Source organism: Convolutriloba macropyga, chromosome 13 (genome assembly GCF_964194025.1).
Source record: "Convolutriloba macropyga chromosome 13, txConMacr16.3, whole genome shotgun sequence".
Lineage (NCBI taxonomy): Eukaryota > Metazoa > Xenacoelomorpha > Acoela > Convolutidae > Convolutriloba > Convolutriloba macropyga.
In genome coordinates, this window is record NC_134480.1 from 37,702,519 (window position 1) to 37,729,087 (window position 26,569).

Genomic DNA, 26,569 nt, shown 5'->3' on the forward strand with positions numbered 1-26,569 from the left:
CAAAAAATAATATGTAATTTGTTATCAAGAAGTGAAAGACCTTGAATCGTATCTAACAGTTCTAGCGTATCTAAAGACCTGAGTATCTAGCGTAGCTAACAAAAGTCTTAAAAGTTTGACGGAAAAGGAATGGAGATTTTTCATTAAATAAAGATTTAGTTGAATAATTGCAAAAACGTGCTGCAGTTTTGACACCAATAAAAGAGACAGTACAAATGTAGATTGATCAAATTTCAATTATCAATTTTGATAATTGCATATTTGGCATTCATGATCTCAAAATTAGTTATATTTTCACGTTTGTCTGCTAAAGTACTAAATTATTTTACAGTGGAAAATTATAAAGCTTTGAGAAGATTGTTAGATTTGACTGAAAAGCAGCGTTTTGTACAAATTGATTGGAACAGATAAAAAACTGAGTTGATGATCTTGTCGACCTATTCACTATTACTCAGACCACGTGCACAACGAATTGTGATAATTGTTAACAATCTACTTTATATTAAATTCATATATTGATCTTTAAAAAAGTGATTGCAATCCTAAGTGACCTCAATAGAAAACCCCAAAAAATTCAAGTATTTTTCGAAAAAAAAATTGTGTATGAACGAAAAGATAGCCTCCAAATCAAATAACTCAGTGGAGCAAAAAATGATGCATTAGATTCATGAGATAAGCCAAATTAGGAAAGCGAGCCAAGACGAACAGCAAAACCAAACAACAATCAGAAACATTAATTACATCAAAAAATTTTATGTCCGTTTTAAAAACCAAAACTTAACAACAACGTCAAAATAGCGTCAGATAAAACTGAAACTAAACAAAATAACTGGTCATACACCAGAAAAGATATTTGACCAGTCCATTATAAGGCTTGGTAAAAATTAGACAATAAAGAACAAAAACAGTAAATTTGAAAAATTCGCTCATTTTTTTTGTTAAAATCAATTAACTTGAAAGTAACTAAAACCATTAGAAATCAACTAAAATATTCCATAGGTTTACAATTACAAGTGTTTTTAAAGATGGGAATTAAGCAGAGTTGGTATTCAATTTTTATGCGGTTAAAAAAGAACAACAAATAGACAACAAACAAAAAATCAGTTAAATTTTGCCAGACAACGCTTTCGAAGCCAGGAAACCATAGTTTGGCTCTCAAAATATGTTCGATTGCAATTTCTTCGAACACCAATAATACATTATGTGACCTTTCTTTACTGAAACCAGGTAACAAATAAACAAAAAAGAAAACAAAGACAAAACTATGTAATTTCTTGTTTTTTTATTTTATAATTTTAATACTCTTTTTTTTTCTAAATAAAATTATTTACAAAGACATGAAAGCAAACAATTGCGAAATTAAATTATTAAACAGTTTTGTTAGCTCTTCAAAAGGAAGCCCTTGAGACCAGCGTCTATCCGAAATATACCTTACGTCTACAAAAAGACTACTAAAGTCAAAAATTTATTTATTTCTTTGTGAAAAACCCGTGTCGAAGCCAGTAAAAACACGTAGAATTCTTTTAAAACATTAGAATTTGTGAAACCAATCCCTTTGACGCCTCTACTCGACAACAGTTTGGTAATTTTTGGCCTGTAATTAACGATACTAGGTAACCAGCAGACAATAAAAGGAACAAAATTGCGAAAATAAAAATGTTTTTTTTCTTTAATTTTTGAAAACAATTGTTTTCAAAGTCAAAAAAGCTGTCTGCTATTATCAGAATATCGGCCCATCTATTTTTTTATTACAGGCCAATAAAACTGGTTCATTGCACAGTAAATTTTATACGACTAAATAGACAAAACAAAAACGGCAGTTAAAGACAAATTTAAAAAACTTAATTAATTTCTTTGAGAAAGTTTTGTCGAAGCCGTTAAAATCAAAGTGTAGATTTTTAAGGGTTTTAATATTGCCAATTGTGCTTTATTTTGAATGCCAAAATGTGATTCATGAACTGCCAAAGTCGTGAAAATGAAACAAAACTAGAAAGACATGAAAAATGAGCAAATACATGAAAGTAAAAAAAAAATAAGAAATCTAGTAGTATCAAAGCCAGAATATCATAACCTACGGTGTAAAGCAGCAATAAAGAATAAAATTGAATTCATTAGAAAAAAGAGGCATCTTTTCATTGCTAACACTGTGCTATAAGTTGACCAAAATTAGAAGAAAAATGGAGGCAAAGTTCAAAAAGCTATTATTTTTTTTTAAAAATCAAGTATTATTAAAAGTCAAAACGACCAAATAATTTTAAGTAATAAACCAAAAACAACAATTTAGAGCTAATTAGGAAGCGACTCGGAATTATCACTAGTGAGCTCTGATCTGAAATGTTCTGTTATTTAATTAAGAAGTAAAAAAGATAGAAATTTTTTTTATAAAAAAGACCGACTGATTACAATCCGAATTTTTTTGGATTGTAACAATCCAAGATTGGTCCAAAACTAGCTCCGCTAATGCTGCTCTTCCATTCAGAAACATTTTTTCGAATGTTATTGATAAAGATATTTTGTTATTTAAAAAATCAAAAATAAATGCTGCGTTTTTGATAATCAACGAGTAAAGTTAGCAGAAAACGGCAAAATTTTAATGACTGAGCACTCTCAACGGAAATTAAAAAATAAATACCCCCTTTTGAGTCTACAAAGATTGTGTTGTGGTTCTTGGGTGTGTTCTTCCTGCAAATTCAATCAAAGTGGGCTGAAGAAACATTTCGTGGTGTTTTTGATGAAAAAGTGTGAATTTTGAAATGTTTAGCCAGAATTTTGGCCAAAAGAATAAAATAAAAGCAGCCAACAATTTTTTTGTCTTTAAAAATAAAGTCAACAATACTTTCTAGAAAAATTTAACAAATTTCAGCAAAATTAGCAAAATTTTAGTCAAAAATTCCGGAAAATGTGAATAAAATCAACGGAATTCACTCTAATTTCTCAAAAGTTTAGACCTCGATAACTCTCTGTAAAAAACGAAAACCGAAAAAATCTTTTTAATTCCATTATTCTACGCTGGACAAGCTTGTTAATGGTACCAGTCTCAACTCTCTACGATGAATATATCGATCGGCCAAAATTGTCTGAACAAAAAAAGAAAAACCCATTTGAGTATTTAGTTCCTCTCCCCTCAAGAAGGGTCGGAACAATAAACTAGGAAAATTGTTCAAAAATTGCTGCTTATGGGTGAAAAAATCCGTCGTGCATACAAAAGTAGATAGAGCTAGCATGAAAAGATGGGTAACAATGAAAATACTGGCAAAAATGGCGAAAAACTGATGTTTTCAGGCTTAAGATGAAAAAAATAAAAATGAGAAATCCGCATAAGCGAACGAAACATATAAAAAAACAGGAAAACCGTGATATAGCTACGTTCAGCTTGCAATTGCCCGAACAATTTATTAAACCAGGAGTATGGACGGGCGCGCTTTAAGCAATTAAAATTTAGTCCAAATATTTTTAACAAAAATAAATAATAAGAAGTCATCCTTGTTTCAAGCCAGATTGAAAGTATGGGAAGAATTGCAACTTTTTCTCTAGCGGTGCTTTAGAAAAATAGTTCTAGCTTATGATCATAATTTAAAAACTCATTTCAGCGACAATCAATATTTGAAAATATTTCGATCCCAAAATTTAAAGAATTTGATAAAAATTGATTGAAGTGAGAACAAATAGAGTTTTTTTCAACAAAAGACCACTCCTACTTCTTACAGGGGACTTGAGTCTTGATAAACTTGGTTAGAAGTGAGTTGGTCAATTAATGGGGTTTACAATTCTATAGGTGATAAATATCGGTTATATCGGTTAAAGTAAGAACGTAATTGCTTGAACGATCATATGAGGCGTATATTTGATTATTGGAAACTGCAAATGAAAAATTTTTGAAATATTCAACAGTGGCCAGAAAATTTTCAAAAAAGTTCTCTTTCCCATACATCAAACCCTACTTGACAAATCAACAAATGAAAACACCCTTTGACACCTATATGGCTCCAAAAAGACTTAAAATCCCCCCAAATGCTTGTCCTTCTTGACCATGCGTCGATACAACAAAAGACCCTCCACATTTACTCGGTCACACAAAAGAGATCAAGTTATGACATTCTGACAAAATTCAATTTATACGACAGGAAAATGACTTTTTACGCTTCTTTTTAACCAATTACTTTTTAAGAGAATAAAGAAATCTAAAATTATGAATAGATCGCCATCTGTCCCATACTCATATTTGTTCTTTGTTTTAATCGTGGGCAAAACACCATTATTAGTTATTCATCTTTAAATTAGACTTGAATATGAAATCATGTTGAAATTGGCTTAAAAACTCTGATGGCTTTTGGGGCCAGGAATTTCAATCTGGTGGAATAAGATGTAACTCTAGTTAAAAAAAGGAGGCTCAGTAATGTGCGTTTGCATATAAAGCTCCGACCCCGCTCATCCACATTTTCGGCATAACTGTCTAACAAATGAGGAACCGAAAAAAACCCCCAAAAATTCGAGTATTTTTCAAAACAAATTGGTGTTTTAACAAAAATCATCGCCACCAACGCAATTATTTCTCTGGAAAAAATGTCACCTTAGATTGATGACATGTGCCATTATTAAGAAAGCGAGGCGAAACGATTAACAAAATCAAACAACAACAACAATAACAACAACAACAACAACAACAACAACACCAACAACAACAACAACAACAACAACAACAACAACAACAACAACAACAACAACAACAACAACAACAACAACAACAACAACAACAACAACAACAACAACAACAACAACAACAACAACAACAACAACAACAACAACAACAACAACAACAACAACAACAACAACAACAACAACAACAACAACAACAACAACAACAACAACAACAACAACAACAACAACAACAAACAAACAAATTACATCAAAAACTTATGTGCTTTTATAAACAAAAATCAAATATAAAGTCATGATAGTGTCAGATAAAACTGAAAATAAACAAAACAACTTGTACTTTACTACGAAAGATATGGGACCAGTCCATAATAAGACTCAGTTACAATTAGACAAAAAAGAACAAAAACATCAAAGTTAAAAAATTCCCTTACATTTTTTAAAATAACTAATTTCAAAATAATGAAAAACATTACATATCAACTGAAACTATCCAAATCTTTTATTGTCAAAAATACCTAAATAGGAGGGCATTATGACCTGTCTTTATAAGATTTTTTTGCTGTTATGAAAAGAACAATAATTAAAGACAACAAAAAAGAATTCAATAGAAATTTATAAGAAAACACCTTCGAAGCTGTAAGGCCATATTCTGCTCTAAAAAACATAATGGTTTGCGCCCTCTTGGAATGCCAATAATGTGGTATAAGACCTCTCTTTATGACAAGTTGACAAAAAAGCGAAAAAGTTGCAAATTTAAGACATAATATTTTTTTCGAAAAAAATTATTTTCAAAGTCATGAAAACCATTAGCTACAAAAAGAAAAAATTAAATAGGTTTGTTCATTTGTCCATTGGAAGCTTTTGAGACCTATAATTATTCAGAATATGTCTTGCGTTTACAAAAAGAACGTCAAATATAGACAAATATAAAAAAATAATTTACTTTTTTTTGCAAAAAAACCGTGTCGAAGCCAGTAAAACCAGTATTTTAAAAACTTTTGATTATCGAAATTGCGCATTTCTTTTGTGCAGATAATGTAATATGTGTTGTGTAATTACCAAGATTAGGTAACAAAAACACACAAAAAGAAGAACAAATATGAGGAGTTAAAAAGTTTTTTTAAAAAAACAATTGCTTTCAAAGTCATGAAAGCCGTCAACTATCTGCTCAAATCGGTTTTCAAGCGCATCTATTCTCCATGAAAGACAATGAGATTCTTCATTCTCCGGGAAATTTCATACGACTAAAAGACGAACTGAAAACGACAGTTAAAGACAAAGGTAAAAAAACGCTATTAAATTCTTCGAGAAAGTGGTTTCGAAGCCGTTAAAAGCATAACCTGCACCTTTACGCCATTAATTTGTTGCCATGAACTGCCAAAAAAGTGACAAGTTGGTAAAAAACGAGAAAAACGCGTGAAAATGGGCAAATGCCTAGAAGCCAAACAAATTTTGTGAAATCTGGTAGTACCGAAGCTAGAAAACCATAATTTAATACTTAAAACGGCAATAAAGATTAGATTTCAAATCAATAGAATGAAGACGCATTCTTTCCATACCGACACTAAGATACAAGTTGACAAAAATAAGAGAAAAAAGGGGATGAAATTCAAAACGCCATTGTTCAATTAAAAATCAAACAATTTTAAAAGTCAAAACGACAACAAGCTTTCGAGTAAAAATCCAGATACATTAATGTGAAACTGCTTCGGAAGCCGATAACACCTATCACCAGTGAGCTTTGATTTGAATTGTTCTGTTATTTAATTATCACAAACAAGATCGATGTTTTTTTAAATAAAGATCGACTGATTACACTTAATTTTTTTTCGATTGTAACAGTCCAAGATTAAAAGAAAACAAGCCTTTTTATTACTGTTTGTCCATTAAGAACACTTAATTGTTTCGAATGTTATAGATATAGATAATTTATTAGTAAAAAATTAAATGTAAATACTGCGTTTTCGATAATCATCGAGAAAAGTTAGCAAAAATCGGCAGAACTTTAAATCAAGGGCACTCTCAATGGAAGTTAAAGTAGGACTAGCCCCCTTTGGAGTTCACAAAGATTATGTTAGTGGTTTTTGGGTGTGTAATTCCGGCAGTTTTTTTTCAAATTGGACCAAAGAAGATTATTTCGTGCAATTTTTGATGAGAAGCGCTGAATTTTGAAATATTTAGCCAAAACTTTATACAAAAAAATTAAATCAAAATAGTCAACAAGGCTTTTTTTTCTCTTCAAAAACCAAATGAACAACATTATTATTAACATTTTTACATATTTTAGCAAAGTTTACTAATGTTTTGGCAAAACTTCCGGAAAATGTGAATAAAAATAACGCCAATCAGTCTCAAAATTCACAAAAATTTAAGCCTACATAACTCGCTCTAGAAAACGAAATTCAAAAAATCTTTAATTTCATATTCTACGCTGAAAGGACTTTTTAATGATACCACTCACAATTCTCTACGATGAATATATCGATCGGTCAAAATTGACTGTATAAAAAAACCCATTTGAGTATACCGTCCCCCCCCCCCCCCCCCCTCAAGAGGGGTCGGAACAATAAAATGTGGTCTCACCTGTCTATTGTACTAATTCCATCCAAATGGCTAAAAGAGGGTGACAACCCTCCGTGCATACAAACAATATCATTATCAATAACAGCCACCAAAGGTAGGTAATCAAACACATCTGTCAACAACCCCCACACACTGCCACCAACTTCATACTTCCTCAAACACTCATCATAGAAGCCATAAACTTGGGTCACATTTCGACATTCGTGGTTCCCTCGAAGTACAGTAACCCTGTGGGGGTATCTGGCTTTCACAGCCAGCAACCAGCAAACGGTTTCAACCGAATAGTATCCCCGGTCAACATAATCGCCCATGAAGAGAAAATTTGTGTCTGGAACTTTTCCAGCTATCTGGAACAGCTCCTGGACATCATGATGCTGGCCATGTACATCACCACATACAGTAACTGGACTGTTTATATGTTTTAACGTCGGTTCATTTGAAAATATTTCTTTGACTATTTTACACAGACTTGATAAGTCGGTAAACGATAAAAGTTTACAATTTTCAAGTTGCGAAATCCATTTTTCAATTGAAGTATTATCGCTAACGGCTATTTCGCTCAGTTCACTTTTCGCATTTAGAGTTGAAGGTTTTGAATCATCAGATTGCATAGCTATAATAGTTTATAACTAAGTTGGTAAGTTTGACGTTAAACTAAGTTAACTTGTCGACGGTTTCGTTCTTAGTTTCTGAATTAAATCGTTGTTCAAAATCGGTCACATTTAAGCCCAAATTTAAAACATTCAAATATTTACTGTAAGAAACTCAAAAATGACGTAATATTTGATGTTCTAATTTTAGTTTGCAATTCAGCAACTGAATAAGAGCATTAAAACATGTTTCTAAACTTTGCAAAAGAGGTAGCTTAAGTATCAATATCTTACTAATTATGAAGAAATGCAGTACATATTTCGAAAAAAACTCAAGCCTGAGAAACAAGAAAACTCTGTATCGTAAATTTGCGTTTGATGATTCGACACCTCTCAACTGCATTCTTGTCACAACTTTCTTGTGTTATAAAAAAGCATCGAAACATAAAACTTATTACGGATAAGGAACGACATTTATTGGAAAATTTAATGCTTTTTGATAATTTTACATTTTCCCTAAAAACAGCATGTATAAGAACATGTAGAACTTATTTCTTTAAAATCTCATCAGCACATACAGGGCAAAATGCAGTCAGAGTTCAGTTTACTTTGCAAGAAAATTCTTCGGATCAATTTGGCAAAACTAGCAGCCAATAGATCTGCCGTAAGTAATAAAACAAGGAAATAAATCGGAATTAACACAAGCACATCAAAGGAATGGTTACAGTGAGTTACCTACCACCAAAAGAAACTTCAGTAAAATTACGAAGTTGTCTCATGCAATGAGCGGGTAGACTCGAAACAAGCTACCAAACAACAAAATCAGGCTGGTCATGAAAATTATACTGCAGCATTGAAAGCTGTTCGTATGGGTTGCAATTTTAAAATATGTACTAATTGAGAATTTGATATGTTCATGATTTAGGCTAATGTTCCTTTTAACTAAGATTTGATTAAGATATGTCTAACAAAGATACTTAAAAGCATTTCATCTAAAAAAAAAACGAAGTACTTTTACATTTAGGCAACTATTACGTAACAAATGTTATTTGATCTGACGTAGAACAAATTAAAATTCCAAATTTTTTTCAACTTGTTTGATTGTTTATACTTGAAACTGAGGGTGTTAAAGGATCTTTGCACTAAAACAAAAATTTGTCTCAGCCGTTAGTAAGATTTTGATTACAAAATTTTTAGTTTTTACGTTTTTCTACACAAAAAATTTCTATAACTTTTTTTTGCTCAAAAAAGGTGTTCAAACCCCCCTTTGCTTTTAGAAACAGATGTTTGATTCGAAGCAATTTGTTTGATACAACAATCAAGCAATAGTTTTTGCCATACGAAATAATGAATAATACCTCATCCATTCATTATTTAAAAAATAAACTTAATACAGCAGCTCATTTAAAAGCCAGTTGATCACTCATTTGAACATAGATTATTTTATTCAAACTTTTTTTACACCAGCAGCATCTTTAAAATGAAATATTTAAAAGCGCAAAAAGGTACACATTTCCGAAATGCTCAGAGGGTTATCTTCTACGAGTGAGTTGGCATAAAATATGCGGGAATAAGTAAGGGTGCATCTAAACCAGATAAAATTGTTCTTTACACCAAAATCTAATACCTGCACAGCATATTTTTTGGTAGTTGATATTGGTGGGAGAGAGGTTGTTGTACAGGGGTCCTAAATATTAGTGTAGGTACCTTGAATTCATATCTTTTCAGCAGTTTAGAGTAATAGCATATTTAAGGGCCAGTAAAAGTCTTAAAAAATGCTCGGTAATATCGAAATATGTTGAAAGGGAGAAACTCCGTGTAACAGCCAAACTGGTTAAAAGGAGCATGAAAATTTCACGAGATAAGGTTGAAAGATATCAAAAATATTGTTAGAGGTTTTGAGTTGTGGAAACCCTCGAAGCAGAGAGGAGCCAATAGTTGAATGGCCATCATAAGAGCAGAATATCGGCCTTGTTAATTTTGTTCTGAAGACAACGACGGTTAACTTGATGCAGAAAAATATTACAATTACAATTAGATTTATTGTTCTCTGTTATTCACTCCGAACTTTGATGACACAAGAAATGACAAAAGAATTTACTTTACTGATAAATGAAACTATGACTTCATCAGATTTTCTCAGGTCAGAGCCAAAAACTGTTTTCTTTTCATGAAAATAAAGAGTCAACTTCTAGGTTGCGATATGTTAGGAACCACGAAAATTTTAGACATCGAAATTTAGAAAAACATTATTGTTGCTGGGCTCGAAATCATCTTCGTTAAAAAACTGCTTGCAAATGAGTCACGCTATGAAAAAAAATTTTTTGTTTTACTTACTAGGTAGAAGTTTAATGTTAGTCTTCTTTTCTCAGTTTTTTGCGGAAGGATATTTCCAATCGAGTTTTGAATATTTTCGATCAACCATGCCTCACTCCTATATGAGTTTTGCCGATTAGATTGTTAAGCAGCCGTAAACAGTAGTCTGCCTTGCATAGTAAAAATGTTGGACAATTTTATAATTTTAACTTCAAAATAATTTTTATTATTCAAAATAATTTTTAATTTTTTAAATAATTTTTATATTTGATCTTCAAATTCATTCGATTAAAGTTTGACCCCGCTCAGAAAAACGTTTTAACTGTAAGATACTGCAATTTAGATTAGTCCCACCAGTTAGCATGTGAAACAAAAAACGAAACATTACTTGCATTTTGCTTAGGAAAAAATCGACAATTATAAATCTTGCTAAGATTTGTTCTATTTGGCAATTCTTTTCAGCAGTTGCGTCCAATTGCTTCAAGGAGTTCCTAGTAGTTTGCTCTCAACAATTAAGGTTGAGAAAGGTTTAAATTTTTGCCCTGGTAAAAATTCTGCTTCTAGCCTCTGCGAAGCAAATTACTTAAGAAAATGTTGGGTTTTTAATTGCGCTTTAGACCTCGAAGTAGGCAGTGATCACAGATTTATTCTAATATTCCTATATAAAATTTAAGGGCTGAAAACGCGCAAATGTTTTTTGTTCTGAAAAGTACAGTGAGTTGAGCGACTTTTCAGTGTTTTTTCTCATTGAATGGATGTTATGTGTTTGTGTGTGTCATATGTTCTTTTATGCACAATGGTGGATGTTCTGATGCTACCGGAGCTGCTTCAGCACACGGATTTTTGAATTGTTTTATGTATCTTTTTGGGCTGTGTGATGATAAAATATTTGGCTTGCATTTCATCAGACTTCCTTTTAGTGAAATAGATTCCATTGAATACGTTTCTGCTGCAACTGATGCTTTATCTTTAAATGCTTGTACTTAAAACTTTGTTGAAAGTACTGATTACCATTGCAAAAATACTTATCATACTTATCATCATTTGAAAAATATTAGCTCTTTTTCGCCCAGAGAAAACAGTCTTGCACTTTATCTGCCAAGAAAACATCAAGTCTGGAATCTTTTACCCTTGGCAAAAAATGCCAATAAAACCCCAGCGAGAGCTATCTCTGCTTGACACAGTTGCTTAAAACTTGGATCTACTCTTGCAGCAGAGGCACAAGACCTCTGCTCTGCTCACATACTCCAAAGTCTGCTTTCCTTCTGCCTCTTGAAATCTCATTGATAGACTCTGTAGTATTCTGACACGTCTTCCAACTAGCATGGTCAGATTCTTAATTAGGATTGTGCTATTCTGTATCAGATCTGCCCGTCTGAGGAATACTTCTAAAGTTTTTTTTCGAACACGCAGTCATGTAACTCTTATGGATAAATTTAACTCTCCTATCTGGCCTCAAAAGTCCATTTCTAGGATGAAAAAAGTAATAGTAGCAAAATTCTATTTAAGATAATATGTGAAACCTCGTTTCATATTTAGTTTGACAATATTAACAAGCGCAATATTAAGTTGCAATTATATCTAAAATGTTTTTACGCTTATAAATTTTTAGTGCAAAACGACACTTAAATGCTTTCCATGACAACCAATCACATCTACATCTTTACAATGTTTGTTCATCGCAAAATCAGTAACAGGTGAAGCTACAAGTCCACGTGAATTCTTTCTCGAAACCAATTCCTCCAATCTGTACACTAATATTGCGGCAACTCCCATGCTTAAATGCACAAATAAGTAATTCATCTGAGTTCTGATGCTTAAAATGTCTCCGTTTATAACAGATACTAAAGGTTTTTTAGATTCCGCTGGTTCTAACTCTTGATACACTTTTGTAACTTTTTCCGATTCTTCTAGAGGACGAAAATGGATTCGTTTGCGACTCTCATCAACGTATAGAAGGTAGTTAATCCAAAATGAGAAATATTTAAGTTCACGCGTATTTGTGTCCAGGACGTGATAAGATCTAAACTCGTTGTGAATTGAAACAACAGCTTCATAAACCGATTCTGTTGATTTCGAATGCGAGCACTTCAGAATGTACAATCGTCTTCCAAAACAGTGATAGGTAACATTGAGGTTATACTGTTCTGTTTGCACAGTTCTGACCAGTTCTAGAGTTGGCATCGCAGCTACCTCTTTGATTTTGAGCACCATACAGTAAGATACAGCTCTGCTCTCGGTGAGGTTGAAACAATTCACTTCGAACAGGATAAAATTGTGAAGCACCGTCAGTCCATTGACCTTAAATCAAAACGGATGTCACCAGCTCTCGTTTACATTTTTTGAATTTATTATGACTCTTCCTCTCCACTCCTCTTAGTGGGCACAAAATTTTGTTGGGGGAGCTCATTAACGGCTCTCGTGAGTTTAATAGATATTATGTTTACCCAGTTGGCTCCTCTGCACAGTTAGACGCAGTTCGTAAATTTGCCGACGGCTCTATTGTAAATTATTTATTTTATAACATGCATTAATAGGTACTTTCGTGAGGTATCGGGACAGTAAATAGTCAACGAAGTACACGGTATATATTTTTGCGGAAGTGCGACCTGTAACAACTAAATCATGTAGCAGTTTAATTTTCATTTAAACGATTGGCGTGTGATGCTTCATCTTCAATGAGATAAGTAAAACTCTGTCGCACCGAACATGAGAAGGAACAGCAGGATGGCGCAGTGGAAGCGTGCTGGGCCCATAACCCAGAGGTCGGTAGATCGAAACTACCTCCTGCTAAGCATTTTTAAAGCATTAATTTAGCACAGTTTGTGAGCGTAGCACAGAATAGCGCAGAATAGCACAATAGCACAATCCGAGAAAAAATTGCGTAATATTGTATATTCATTACCATTCAAATATTTTTACCACTACACCATTAATCTTATTCTGAGATACAATATCAGCAGGATGGCGCAGTGGAAGCGTGCTGGGCCCATAACCCAGAGGTCGGTAGATCGAAACTACCTCCTGCTAACAGTTTTTAAAAAGCATTAATTTAGCACAGTGTGTGACCGTAGCTGATGCAATCCGAGAAAAATTTGCACCATATTGTAAATTCATCACCATTCAAATATTTTCACCATTACACCATTAATCTTATTATAAGATACAATATCAGCAGGATGGCGCAGTGGAAGCGTGCTGGGCCCATAACCCAGAGGTCGGTAGATCGAAACTACCTCCTGCTAACAGTTTTTAAAAAGCATTAATTTAGCACAGTGTGTGACCGTAGCTGATGCAATCCGAGAAAAATTTGCACCATATTGTAAATTCATCACCATTCAAATATTTTCACCATTACACCATTAATCTTATTATAAGATACAATATCAGCAGGATGGCGCAGTGGAAGCGTGCTGGGCCCATAACCCAGAGGTCGGTAGATCGAAACTACCTCCTGCTAACAGTTTTTTAAAGCATTAATTTAGCACAGTTTGTGACCGTAGCCGATGCAATCCGAGGAAAAATTTGAGCAACATTGTATATTCATCACCATTCAAATATTGTCACTGTTACACCATTAATCTTATTCTACTATCCGGTATAAGTTGGCTGGGCCCATAACTCACAGGTCGATAGATCGAGACTACCTCCTGCTAAATTTTGACAGACATAGAAGCAGTTGTACCGAAAATTGATTTTTTTAAAAAAACAAGCTTTGATTCTGATCACAACACAAAAAATGAGCAAGCATCAAATCGTTAAAGAGATAAATGGTTTAATTGTCAAATGAATAGAAATACTTTTCAAAATATTATTTCTGTCTCGGCAGTATCTTGTTTATGTAAAAAAACTAGCTAATCTAATATCCACCTGAATTAACAAAATTGGCCATATCTATGTAGTATCATTAGATGGAAAATATTGGTGCACGCACAAATCTTTCGGAAGGTGGTAATAGGAGCACAATTGAACGCTAGAAACCACACTCTCCCGATTATTTTTTTTAACTTTTTACTTAGAAACGGCTTCCCATTAACGGACAGGTAGGTGGGAGATGGGGGGGGGGGCTCTTACTGGGGTGGTGGGTAGGTTGTTGAGGTAGGTAGATAAGGAGGGATGGGTAGGTAGGTAGGGTTGGGGGAAGTGGTGGGTGGTTTCTGTTATTCGAATGGGGAGGATGGACTGTTACGGGAAGAAAACTTCTCAAAATAATCTTGACCATTACCAGCAGTTCCGAATTACTATGTATTAGTAACTAAGCTACTGTAAAAGTCTTAAGATTGAAACCGAAGTCAACGTTCTAAAACAAAATCAATGGTCGGAAGTTAAAATCATGAACAAATGTTAATATTCCTCTAAGTCGCAGCAGAAACCTGTAGAATAACAATCCTCCTCCTCAAGTCGTATAAACTTTAAAATCAATATTGAATCACTGAGTCCAAGTAACTGCTAAAGACTTAGTTTGTGAGCAATTAGGAGTATATCATTGAAGGTGCATTACTCTATGACCTCACGCTATCCTTATGAGCAAACACTAAGAAAAATACAAAAAATCCACAACAAAAAAAGTTCAAAGCAAGCCATACAGTATCCCCGCAAACAAACAATTTCGAATTGATATCAACAGGCAGCCGATTACAAAGGTGAAAAAAACTCTAGTTTACAATCAGGAAACCAGAAACCTTCAGTAACATTTTTATCTGCTTTTTTATGATCAATTCAGAAATATATTAAATTAGCGTCTCAAAGTTAACTTTTTGGTTAAAGTTGAAGTGTATCTTAGTCCCTCAAATTTTACCTGTTAAGTTGTATTATCAGTGAAACAAGCAACATCGGAAAAGTCGACGCCAATTAGATAGAAAGACTTTTCGCTACCTCAAAAGAGCAGAGAAAAACAAAGAATCAAAGAAACGAAATTTTGTCTCAATTTAACTGCCAGATGGCTATTTTTCGACCAAGTCAATTAACTTTCCGTCAATATACGCACTTGATTTTTGGGACCAAAACTTTTGCAACACCAAAAACCGATCTGCAGTAGCAACCAAACCAACATAGACTTAATTGGAAGGGAGCATAAGAAAACAACAAAATAGTATTTGACGAAAAGTCAAATGGGTCAGACGAAAAATTAGTCAAGCGAAAAATCTCATCAAAAACACCACAGGACTTATATAATTGCTACAAATTTTGTTTGAGAGCAATTAAGAACTGAAAACCGCTAAAGGTGATCATGCCTGTCTCGTTTGAAAACCTCAATAGTACCCCTCGTTCCTTGATATGTCTGTTATAAACCACTTTTAGTTTCTCTGCGGCCTCCGTGGAATTGAGCTAGGGCCGTTGCTCTTAGACCTCATTAATTTATTCCGTTTTCAAGAGCGAAAACCCAAAGAATTTAATCAATGAAACAATTGAGAAAAGTAACCCCCAAAAGACCATCAGGACCCCAAAAAAAGACCCCCAAAAGACCATCAATTAATTTAGAAATTTGGTTTGAGAGCAGTTAAAAGATAAGACAAAAATACGGCCAGAACAAACCCAGGCAATTCCAACAATAGCGCTACACACATTAATTAGTAGTCAACGTCAGTGTGGAACAATGCCATTTTCCTAGCTTGCTTTTGCTCTTACCCCCTCACCTGAAGGGCTGTGATAGTCTTATGGTGACAAAAGGGCATTAATTTTTCTATCAAAACTCACCTATTTTGCTAACTGTCGAAGCGAGGTGGACTAACTTTTGTGGCAGTTGAAAAAAATCTTCAAACTTTTCCCGCCTTTGTGCAATTGTAACCAAATAACTTTACATAAACTGATTAACGACGGGCAACTTGCCCGCGGACGACAGGCCGGGCAATTTGGTAAAAGGACGGTAGGTCTATATGAATGGCTGCTTTATGCTCAATTCAGTAATATATGAAATTATTGTCTCAATTTAACTTCCTGATTAAAATTGAAGTGTATCTTAGTCCCTCAAATTTTACTTGTTGAGCTGTATTATCAGTGAAACATGCAGCATCGAGAATTTCGACGCCAAATAGATAGACAGATTTTTCGCTATTTCAAAAGAGCAGAGAAAAACAAGAATCATAGAAACAAAATTTTGTCTCAATTTATTTACCAGACGTTTTTTTTTTACCAAGACAGCTAACTTTCCGTCAAGATCCGCACTTCATTTTTCAGACCAAAACTTTGGAAACACCAAAAACCGATCTGCAGTAGCTACCAAACCAACATAGGCTGGATTTGAAGGGAGCATAAGAAAACAACAAAATAGTATTCGATGAAAAGTCAAATGGGTCAGACGAAAAATTGATCAAGCGAAAAAGCTCATTAAAAAACACCACAGGACTAATATAATTGCTACAAACTTTGTTTGAGAGCAATTAAAAACTGAAAAACCGATATAAAAGGTGATCATATTTGTCACGTTCGAAAACCTCAATAGTACCCCTCGTTTCTTGATATGTCTGTTATAAACCCTTTTAGTTTCTCTGCGGCCTCCGTGGAATTGAACTAGGGACGTTCCTCTTAGACCTCATTAATTTATTCCGTTTACAAGGGCGAAAAATCAAAGAATTTAATCAATGAAACAATTGAGAAAAGTAACCCACAAAAGACCAACAGGACCCAATTAATTTACAAATTTGGTTTGAGAGCAGTTAAAAGATAAGACAAAGAGACGGTGAGAACGAACCCAGGCAATTCCAACAAAAGCGCTCCACACATTAATTAGTAGTCAACATCAGTGTGGAGCACTGCCATTTTCCTAGCTTGCTTTCGCTCTTACCCCCTCACTTCAAGGGCTGTGATACTCTTATGGTGACAATAGGGCATTAATTTTGCCATCAAAACTCTCACCTATTTTGCTAACTGTCGAAGCGAGGTGGACCAAGTTTTGTAGCAGTTGAACAGTTGAAAAAAATCTTCAAACTTTTCCCGCCTTTTTGCAATTGTAACCTAATAACTTTACATAAACTGATTAACAACGGGCAAATTGCTCTCGAATGACAGGCGGGGCAATTTGATTCAAGGACGGTAGGTCTATATGAATGGCTGCAAAAATGTCTCACCAGGGAGGGTTTCGAACCCCCAACCACCGGAGTTCTCGACACAAGAATTCGCCACTCGGCTATCAAGCTCTTGTGCTTTCCTATCTTACAATTGCTTTATATTTTAGCAACTAAATTTACTGCGACATGCGAGCAATTGAGATCACACAAAAATGAGGAATACAATCGTAAAAAAGTCACTCGAGAAGTCAAAGAATGTTCTACAACAAAAGCGCAAAAACGGCCAAATGATAAATTTGCTTATAAAAGACACGTTCACAATAATTGCTACAAACTTTATGTGTAATTAACAAGTCGCGTTTTTTTTTGCAATATCGGTTTTTTGCAAAACCGAGAACTCGGTGACCATTTTCCATTGAGCTCTACAGACTGCAAGTAAAAAGCTAGAAGACTAAATTATAAACCACTCAACTGAATTTAACTAGGAAGTGAAAATTTGCCTGGTCTTTTTTATTGTAGTAAAATGCCTTCAAATAAAGCTCTTAATTAGCAAGGCGGAAAGTTGACCAGAAAAGTCACATCAGCCAGACAAACAACACCTCAAAAAGAGCAAAGACTCAAATACTTGCTAAGAGCATTAACTGAAAAACAACAAAACGGCAAAAGAGCTCGATAAAGATCCGCCTGTCTATCGCATTGTGACTATAAAAATTATTGCCTAATAGCTTAATTTGATATCAAATACATAACCTGCGGGATAATGGCCTTAGACAAATGCTATAAACATATTTGATGATCTAAATGCAGAGAAAATAAACATAACCGACTAATGTCGGGCGAATTGCTCTGAAATGACGGGCGAGCGGTTGGCTTCGTCACGGGAGGCTGATTGGGTGGCAACAGTGGGGGGGGGGGGGGGTCCACACCATAAGTATAAGTCTCCAAAACAGATTCTGTGACTCGCATACTTGAAGACTAGTGAGTTGAAAGGCTCTAAGAGCACTTAATGCCCGCTGGGCGCTACCTGTTTATCCCGTTTTTGAGGACGAAAAATTAAAAGCGTCAGACGAAAAATTGGCCAAGCGAAAAATCGCATAAAAAGACCGACAGGACTAATATAATTGCTACAAACTTCGTTTGAGAGCAATTGAAAAAGACAAACTATAAGCCTGTTACTTCAAATTAAAAGCAAAGCAGAACAAGTACATATTTTCCCAGAGAAACAATTAAGCAAGCCGCTTTAAAACCCTGAGGACTAACTTGTAAGAATTTGATACCCTGTCCGAGATCCCTGTCTATGGAGAGATTGGTGACCCTGAGATCTGTCCTCACATACTGTGACATGTCACTATCGAAGGACACTAGAGTTACGTACACTCCGGGGTGTGACCGCATGAGGTACACATACACAAATGACTTCAGCATGCCCAGGGGAATTTGGTCTGGAAAAACAAGTCATTTCATAGGTATTGCTTTTAAAAAAGCTACCAACTCAGTACTCTATTGCAAATATTGGAACTTGACATTTGAGTTAATATTTTAAATGAGCAGATAATGAGTTTCAGCAAAATTGATCTGATATAAAAATGCCTATAAAACACAACTTTCAACCATTAAAAAGCAACAAACTTAATATTTCGAAAAATCAATATGAGCAAGACTCATTTGTTTTGATGATAGCGGAACAAATGCACATAGTGTAAACTACTAAACATGCCCTGCAGATTATCGGTAATTAGCCGCCATAGATTCCCTTAATCCCGCTTGGCATTACAAGAAAAAAATGAAAAAAAAAATGATTTTTGCACAATAACATTTTTAAAGTGCGAACTATTTTGATGTCATTGCGTAGTTGGATACAGTCTTGCTTATTAGTGAGAGGATACTGGGCCTAATATCAATAGAAAATTGCATAGGACGGCATGGTAACTAATACACATAAAATCAAACTTCACGTAGCGGGCTTATGCCGCTTCTATTTTTGATTTCGTTTTTCGATAATGTTTCCGTTTTATTCCAGATTATTTTGAAGAGCAATTGCTGTTCAAAGGCACTTTGAGCAGAATAAGAGATGAGTGAAACTCGCCAGAAAAGTCGAACGCAAAATGTCGAACAAGTTGTGAACTAAGCTAGTAAAGCAAAACAAATTTCTGTTCGACGAATTAAAAACCATAGCAGGACACGTCCTGAACCGGAATTTTAGAAAAATCAATGATTAAATAAATAAAAAAAAAACTAGACCAAAAGTGGATTATAAATGGATTGGAAAAAAATTGCCCCATGTGAACAAAAAACCAATAGCGAGAGAAGGAAATTTGTTCAAACACCGTTCTTTGATTCTAATATATCAGAGCTAAAAAATCCCACGCAGCAAAAGCGCTCGCTTTTTTGCCTCACTTCTGTTTAGGCGTGACAAAAATCAATTCAATATCTTGAATATGTGAAGCAATCTAAAAACATTGCAGTAAAACTTATCTTATGCTCTAGCCAACCACTAATAAACGTAATAAAACTATGTACATAATTATATCATTCGAGCTGAAACCAAAAAACTGAGGAAAAACATCGAAGCAAATAGCAAAAGGAGATGACAATATTTCTTAAAATTGTAGACAAAAAACTTCTCCAAAAATAAATCTTTTAAACACATTGTCTGATATAGTTAACTTATATTCAACAAATGACTATCATATGGTACAAACAGAAAACAAAGAATAGCGGAAAAGCAGAGAAGCCGATCTGAATGAAAAGAATTTAAGAACAATACAAAAATGAGTTAGTTTTATATAACAATCTCTAAAAATGGCGACGTTTCATTTATTGCTCTCAGCACACTTTACAACCGAGTTTCTGCTTATACAATGAGAACGAAACGAAGCAAAGAACTATTGAAAAAACAGTAGGATCATTTTCTAAGGAAAATCTGACGCATAAAACCGTCATTCCCCCCCCCCCCCCCGAATAAAAATACCCCCAGGTATAACTCCAGGTAATAACTCTTAATAAGCAATTAAGCATGAAAAAACATTCGGAACACCAGAAACACAGAATAATCAGTCAAAAACTTTTTTCTTTAAAAAAACAAAGTTAAGCACAAAATCGACTTGAACGTAGCCGTCTACTTTTTGCAACTTCAACAAATATGAATTAGCATCAATCGAAAGTAAACGTCATAAGAACAGACAAAATTTCTGACTAAGCGCAATTCCGATCACTCAAAAGTCAACCAGTGAAGCGTTAAAAATCAATCAATAAATGAAATATCGAAAGAGTGCTCTAGAAGAAAACAGAAGATAACAACTTCTAGATAACAACTTTTCAAAATTAAAAAACGCACTGAAAAATGCGCACGTGAAATATTTTGCTCGCTGAACGAAAGTTTTCCAACACCTATTTTTCTCACTCTCTCTCAAAAATGAGGGATGATCAAAAATCGCTTTCTCTTCTCACTGCTCTTCAAACCGTTCAGCCGTTGGACCTTAACACTTAGTGTTCAGGCGAAGCATTGAATTTTACATCTTGTTTTAAATAGACTCCAATGATCATCGATAAAAAAACCCTCCAACAGTTCTCCTCTTAGAGTAAAAAAAGACATCTCCGCTTCGAGTCATTAATAAATTGATCAACAACAAATAAGTTCTCACAAGTTTTTTCGATGAAAAGGGGTGTTGAAGTAATGCATGATTATTTCGATGAGCAGCTGCTGCTCAAAAGCACTTTCAGCAGAATGAGAGGAGTGAATCTAGCCTAGAAAACCCAAAATGCCGAACAAGCTGTAAAGCAAAACAAATTTTGTTTGACGAATTTAAAAAAACATAGCAGGACAAGTCCTGACTCGTAATTTAAAAAAAATCAATGACTAAATAAAAAACTAGACCTAAAGTGAAATATAACTTGATCGGAAATTATAACTAAATAAAAATCAAAGCCAAATTGCCGCATGTTAACGAAAAACAACAAGCGAGCCAGCGAGTTTTTCGAACACCGTTCTCTCACCCTAAATTAAAATTGAGTTTAAAAAATCTACGCTGCAAAACTCGTTTTTTTTCTACTCACTTTGAGGTAGACGTGACCAAAATCCCACTTAAATAACTTCAAACATGAAAACGTGTGAACAAATATTTAAAAATATACAATCGGAAGACTTTGGAAAAGACTCGAAGCAAAACTTAACTTTTCCCAATTGAAACAAGAAATGGAGGAAAGAAGTAAAAATCAAATCGAGATATTTTTTAAAACTTTTGAATAAAGGCTTCTCCAAACCATTGCTTACAATACAATGATTGAAATGGTTAAAATGATGCTTAGCAAATGGCCAACAAACTTAAGGTCATATGGTACAAAAAGAAAACAAAACTTATCGAAAAAGGAGAAAACCTATCAAAATGAAAAAAAAAATTAAAAAATCTACAAATCTGCTTATTTCTATAACAATTTCTATAATTAGCGACGTATCATTTATTCCTGTTAGCACACATTACCATACAGTTTTATAGTTTCTGCCTATTCATTGAGCAACATTAAACCCAAATGCATTGGAAAAACTCTTGAAAAAGTTTTCACTTACTCCCCTAACAAAAATTCGGCAGAAAATTTCGCCAGAAAAACGGAAGTACTAGACAAAAAACCTTAAGAAAAGACAAAATTAAGCACAACATCGACTCGAACTTAGCCATTTTTTAATTAAAACAAACTCAAATTAATATCAACTGAATCGAAAGGTCACCCAAGCTAATTAAATTATACAGAAAATCTTAAACCGACTAGCGTCAGACGAATTGCTCTCAAACGACAGGCGAGGCAACCAATTTAGAAGGGGTATAGGCTAGAGAAACTTTTATGGGCAAGAACTTTGAGGAGGCTTTCGATACTTCAACCTCGGATGAGATTTTGCCCAAAGAAGACAAACACACTTTTACAATAGTTTCCTCAATCTTCGTTCGGGAGTAATTAAAAACATACGGTAAAAATTTGAAAAAGAATGCAAAAACCACTACAGCTTCTAAAACTGAGACATTACAAATATAGCTCAAGATTGAATCTGAGAATCTATTAAATGATTGAGATGGCCAAAATGATGCCAAACGCACAAATACCTATTAATATGGTTTACAAAAAAAACAACTTTACTTGAGAACAATTGAAACTTTAAAAAAAGGTTTTGAAAAAGACGTTATGAAAACATAGCTGGCAGATTGCCAGGAAAATAGCCGCAATAGATTTGTAGATCGGCAGTCTAAAAAAAACAGACCAAAAAAATTCGTCTTTTCATTGAAGGCAGATCTGTTATATTTTGATTAAAAATCTGTATAAGTTATTGCTGCCTCTATTAGCTGATCTCAAATAACCTTCATTTAGAGTGAAACACACCCATTTGACCTTATCTCTTTGAATTAAAGTAAATAAAAGTCAATTTCAAAGTGAGGAAGTCATTTTTGAGAGTGAGGTAAGTCAAGTGTGACCAAAAATTTAATCACGCGCATGAACAAAACAATTCGCTCCACTAAGAGCGAAAAATGACGTCACACATGCAATTCAGTTGAAATTGCATTAACGAATGAACAAAAAGTGGCTGTGACGTCATATGGTCGTAACAAAAATCATGAAGACGAAATAAAAAACATAGCAGGACAAGTCCTGACGTACAATTCAAAGAATTTTTATTGACTAAACAGAAAACTAGACCACGAACGGACTATAAATGGATTGAGAAAACCATTTAGAAAAAAATCCGATCCAAAAAATCGAAAAAACTGTAAAAATCAAAGTGAAATTGCCGCATGTGAACAAAAAATCACTAGTGAGAAAGCGAATATTTGTTCAAACACCGTTTTCTCACTCTACTTTAAATTTAGAGCAAAAAAATTTCACGCCGCAAAACCACTCGCTTTTTCGCTCCACTTCCTGTTTCGGCGTGACCAAAATCACTACTCCAATTTGACTTCAAAAATCACGAAAATGTGTGAACATATCTTAAAAAAAAAAAGACAGCCCCCCAATACAATTCAAATTCTTTGAATTGTAAAAAACCAAGAGAAGGCCAATAATAGCCCCAGCTATCGCTGTGCGGCTATTAAAAATGAGGCATGATCAGAAAATTGCTCTCTTCTCTCTGCTTTTCAATTCGTTCAGCCGCTTGACCTAAACACTTAGTTTCCATGCGCGGCATTGACTTTTACTTCCTGTTTTAAATAGACTTCATAAATCATCGAAAAAAAAACGCTCCACCAGTAATCCTCTCGAGTATTAAAAAAGACATCTCATCTCCGAGTCTTATATAAATTGAACAAAAACACACATGTTTTTGAGAAGTGTTTATAAAAAATTGCTAGATCAATGCAGGAGGGGTAATCGTGACACGATATCAAAGCAAAAAGCTGACTCGTTAGTATGCCGATAGCATCTAATGATAGCATCTATTCGATCCGACAATAAAGGCAAATTAAAAGATGGTAAAATAACCTCTAACAAATGCAGTGGCACAGCCAGTGCAGGTTTCTGCGAACTCCAGCTCTGCAACTGTCGTCTCCTCTTTTTGATTACCCACTCCTGTTCTGCTGTTTTGTTCTAGACTCACCAGCTTCAGTCTGTCCTTGCGCTTACTCACAATAATTGAGAATAGCTTTGTGTTGATGAGCAAAAATTTCAGAGGTGTCCAGCCTGTTGTTAGCTCACTTGAGACGAAAGATGGCTGTATCAGTCCAGTCACTGCGAACAAAAAGACAGATATTATGACTGTCCAGCAACAAAACACATTGCTAAAATTCCACACCCTCAATTGCTAAGTGACCAGCAATAGTGATCACTTTTCTCAGCTGTCCGTTTATTTTTTTCTTCAGACAATTTATGGTAATATCTTTTTTGTTCTAGAAAAACAAATGTCACTTCCAGAAACGCCTAATTTAGTCGCCACGTTTTTGGTCCAAATAATTACTTCAGCCTCATTTTAATTCCAATGAAATAGTTTTATAAAAACAAAAGAGACCAAAGTAATGACTAACTCAAAAAAGGGGCGATTAGGTTAGGTTGGGCTTTGGTGCGAATGATATTGAATTGTCTAAAATATTGTCCAATATATTTACCATGAATAGCTTGATGCAAAATGAATGTACAACAAAGAAACGAGGGGGCGATAACTGTCTGTTATTGCGCAATTGAGGATCCGGAATTCCGATTATTTTCTTTGGCTCGATAGCCACATTTACTTTCCGAGTTTAGGCAAAAAAGAGAAAAAACATAAAGAGGTTTCATTAACTTTCTCAGGGGCTAATCAAATTCACTTATCCGACCCTGGATAAAATAGTCCATACAGCAACGCAGGATATGGACCTCCCAAGGAAACCCACATTAAAAGCAAAATTCGGTAGGAAACGATTTTGTTTATGTAGTACCTGATTCGAACTTAGAGAATGCACTGCAATTGTAGTAGAGAAGAAGTCGTTTGTAGTAATCCCAGTTCTTGAACAGTCTGAACTTCAACTGTACAGGATTGTCCTCATCGAACACTCCAGGGTAGTCACTCACATTGTCATAGCAGTGCAGTTTTGACAACAGGAATCTATGAGAAGCATGGAGTGAACAGACGTATCTCATTTTTTTTATTTTTAACTCCTCCAGTGAATTGCTTTGACGTTCATGCGCTCATGTATTTACAACTGTAAAAGGTCATTCATGAATGCTACAAATTCAACAGAATAGAAATGCAACATTACACATACGCCATTAATAAGTCGTTGAGAGTGCTTGCTTACTGACGCAAAACCTTACATAACCTACTGGTGGAGAAAAAACTGCTCTACTGGAACGGCTGGAATCTATTACGGTCTGCTCCAGTTAAATGGGGTTTGGTGCAATTTTGGCGCATATAACGGATGTCAATTGAGGTACGCAGCCTAAAACTGTGAATGATAGAGCAAGTTAGAACATTGCCGGCAGATTGCTGAAATCGCTGCCATATAGAATTGCGGCCGTAGAATACATATAGATACAAACACAGAACTCAGCTAATGGAATTGCCTATGTGATTGAATTTCTTCCATAATTCGTCACTATTTGAAGCAGACCATGCTAAATGATCAAAATTTTCAAAAATTGTATTTTTATATTAAATATGTAAATTATTGCAAAACTGGCCTACACTTTGCAAAAAAGTAACGCCAAGCAGTTCAGCAAACTGACTTTTACAAACCAGGCTTTTTTGACCTCTAAATAATAACGCCAGCAACGAATAAGTCACTGTGAAGAAGTCATTTGAGAAGTCAAAGAATGTTGTACTGCAGGAAGAGCAAAAAAGAGTAACACAAGAAATTTGCATTAAAAAAGACACGTTTACAATAATCGATTCAAACTTTGTTCGAGAGCAATTGATAGGAGAATGTTTTTAAATTTGAACAACAAATTTCAAAAAATAAAATAAATTTGGAAAAATACGCCCAATGTTTACAAATTTACGCTCCATAATGGCTGGAAAAATACAAAAACGTCAAATTAAAAGTATCTCAAGCTCTGGAATCTATTTTTCAAATGTTATCACTCCTATCAACGCAAAACTATACCGATGGCCCTAGATTGACAATCAAGAATACCCTTCGAGAATAATTTCTCTCAGGAAAAACAATAGTACTTGATTTCCCAGTAAAGCCCTTCATTGCTCGTCTTAATTGAATTCAATAGCGCGATTGAACTAAATTCGACGTAATTAGTAATCCTACCCCATTTCAGTAAGGTACTACCAAAAAGTTTACCGTAGAATTAGATTGAATGGGAGCTAATAGGTTTAATGCGTTATAGTTTGTTAGCTATCATAACCTTATCTAACTTTGATTATTTAGCTATACCACAAAATTTTTTGTAAACAGACTTATTGACATTAGAGCACGAAATATGTTCTTTGAGTTGTCTTCCAGTGCCGATTAACTAGAATAAATTGTTCAAATTCCAAATTCAAAAGCTTACCGATTGCCAACTATAATGGATCGCCATCTGTCGCAAACAAGAGAACACGTGATCAGATCTAAGGGTGTCAAAAATGAGAAATAGGATTCCACAATTTCTTGAGGTACTCCCAGGGCTAACTCTGGACATCTCGATCCTTTGGAACTCGTTAGAGATACCCCGCCAATGTCCACCATTTCTCAGCCAACTGGATTAAAAGATTCAATCTAATACATGTTAAACCTGAAAAAGAGCGGTTCCATGTTTTACCAATCTTTGGAAAACTTTTAAATCGCTAACACTGAAAATTTGAAATTAACTCAACTTGAATTAGGAAAACAGGGATGCAACCCTGTAATCCTGTTTATGGCCTCTTGCAAAGTTGCGTTATTCTTCCGAGCAGCACCTTTTCCAATGAGTTCATCCCGTGAGCAAAGTTTTTGTTTTCATAACCATGAGTGTCACAAACTAATGCTCGTT

General features: G+C 34.4%; 2 protein-coding genes across 2 annotated transcripts in view; both read right to left on the bottom strand.

The window, feature by feature from the left end:
* The window catches only part of LOC142352023 (serine/threonine-protein phosphatase 2A catalytic subunit beta isoform-like), a 10,649-nt gene extending 2,676 nt beyond the window's left edge, over positions 1 to 7,973 (bottom strand). The window contains exon 1 of the mRNA XM_075404356.1: positions 7,243 to 7,973. Within this exon, the coding sequence (XP_075260471.1) occupies positions 7,243 to 7,853 (611 nt within the window). The 5' untranslated portion in view covers positions 7,854 to 7,973. The remainder of the gene's footprint in view (positions 1 to 7,242) is intronic.
* Positions 7,974 to 11,635: 3,662 nt separating this feature from the next.
* Positions 11,636 to 26,328, bottom strand: LOC142352300 (uncharacterized). Its single transcript, XM_075404829.1, has 5 exons — positions 26,111 to 26,328; positions 24,547 to 24,713; positions 23,618 to 23,863; positions 18,416 to 18,597; positions 11,636 to 12,449 (listed from the first exon to the last, which is right to left on the bottom strand). Exons 1-5 carry the CDS (start codon positions 26,284 to 26,286, stop codon positions 11,757 to 11,759), a joined length of 1,464 nt encoding a protein of 487 aa, XP_075260944.1. The 5' UTR covers positions 26,287 to 26,328; the 3' UTR covers positions 11,636 to 11,756.
* Between the last annotated feature and the right edge of the window lie 241 nt (positions 26,329 to 26,569).

What these genes read in the sequence shown, in the direction of transcription:
- LOC142352300 (XM_075404829.1), bottom strand. Translation starts at nt 26,286, where the DNA reads ATGGTGGACATTGGCGGGGTATCTCTAACGAGTTCCAAAGGATCGAGA. An exon ending in TCCATTATAGTTGGCAATCG is followed by an intron (nt 24,714 to 26,110) that starts GTAAGCTTTTGA and finishes TGCTTCTCATAG; the next exon opens with ATTCCTGTTGTCAAAACTGC. An exon ending in TGCCACTGCATTTGTTAGAG is followed by an intron (nt 18,598 to 23,617) that starts GTTATTTTACCA and finishes TTGTTTTTCCAG; the next exon opens with ACCAAATTCCCCTGGGCATG.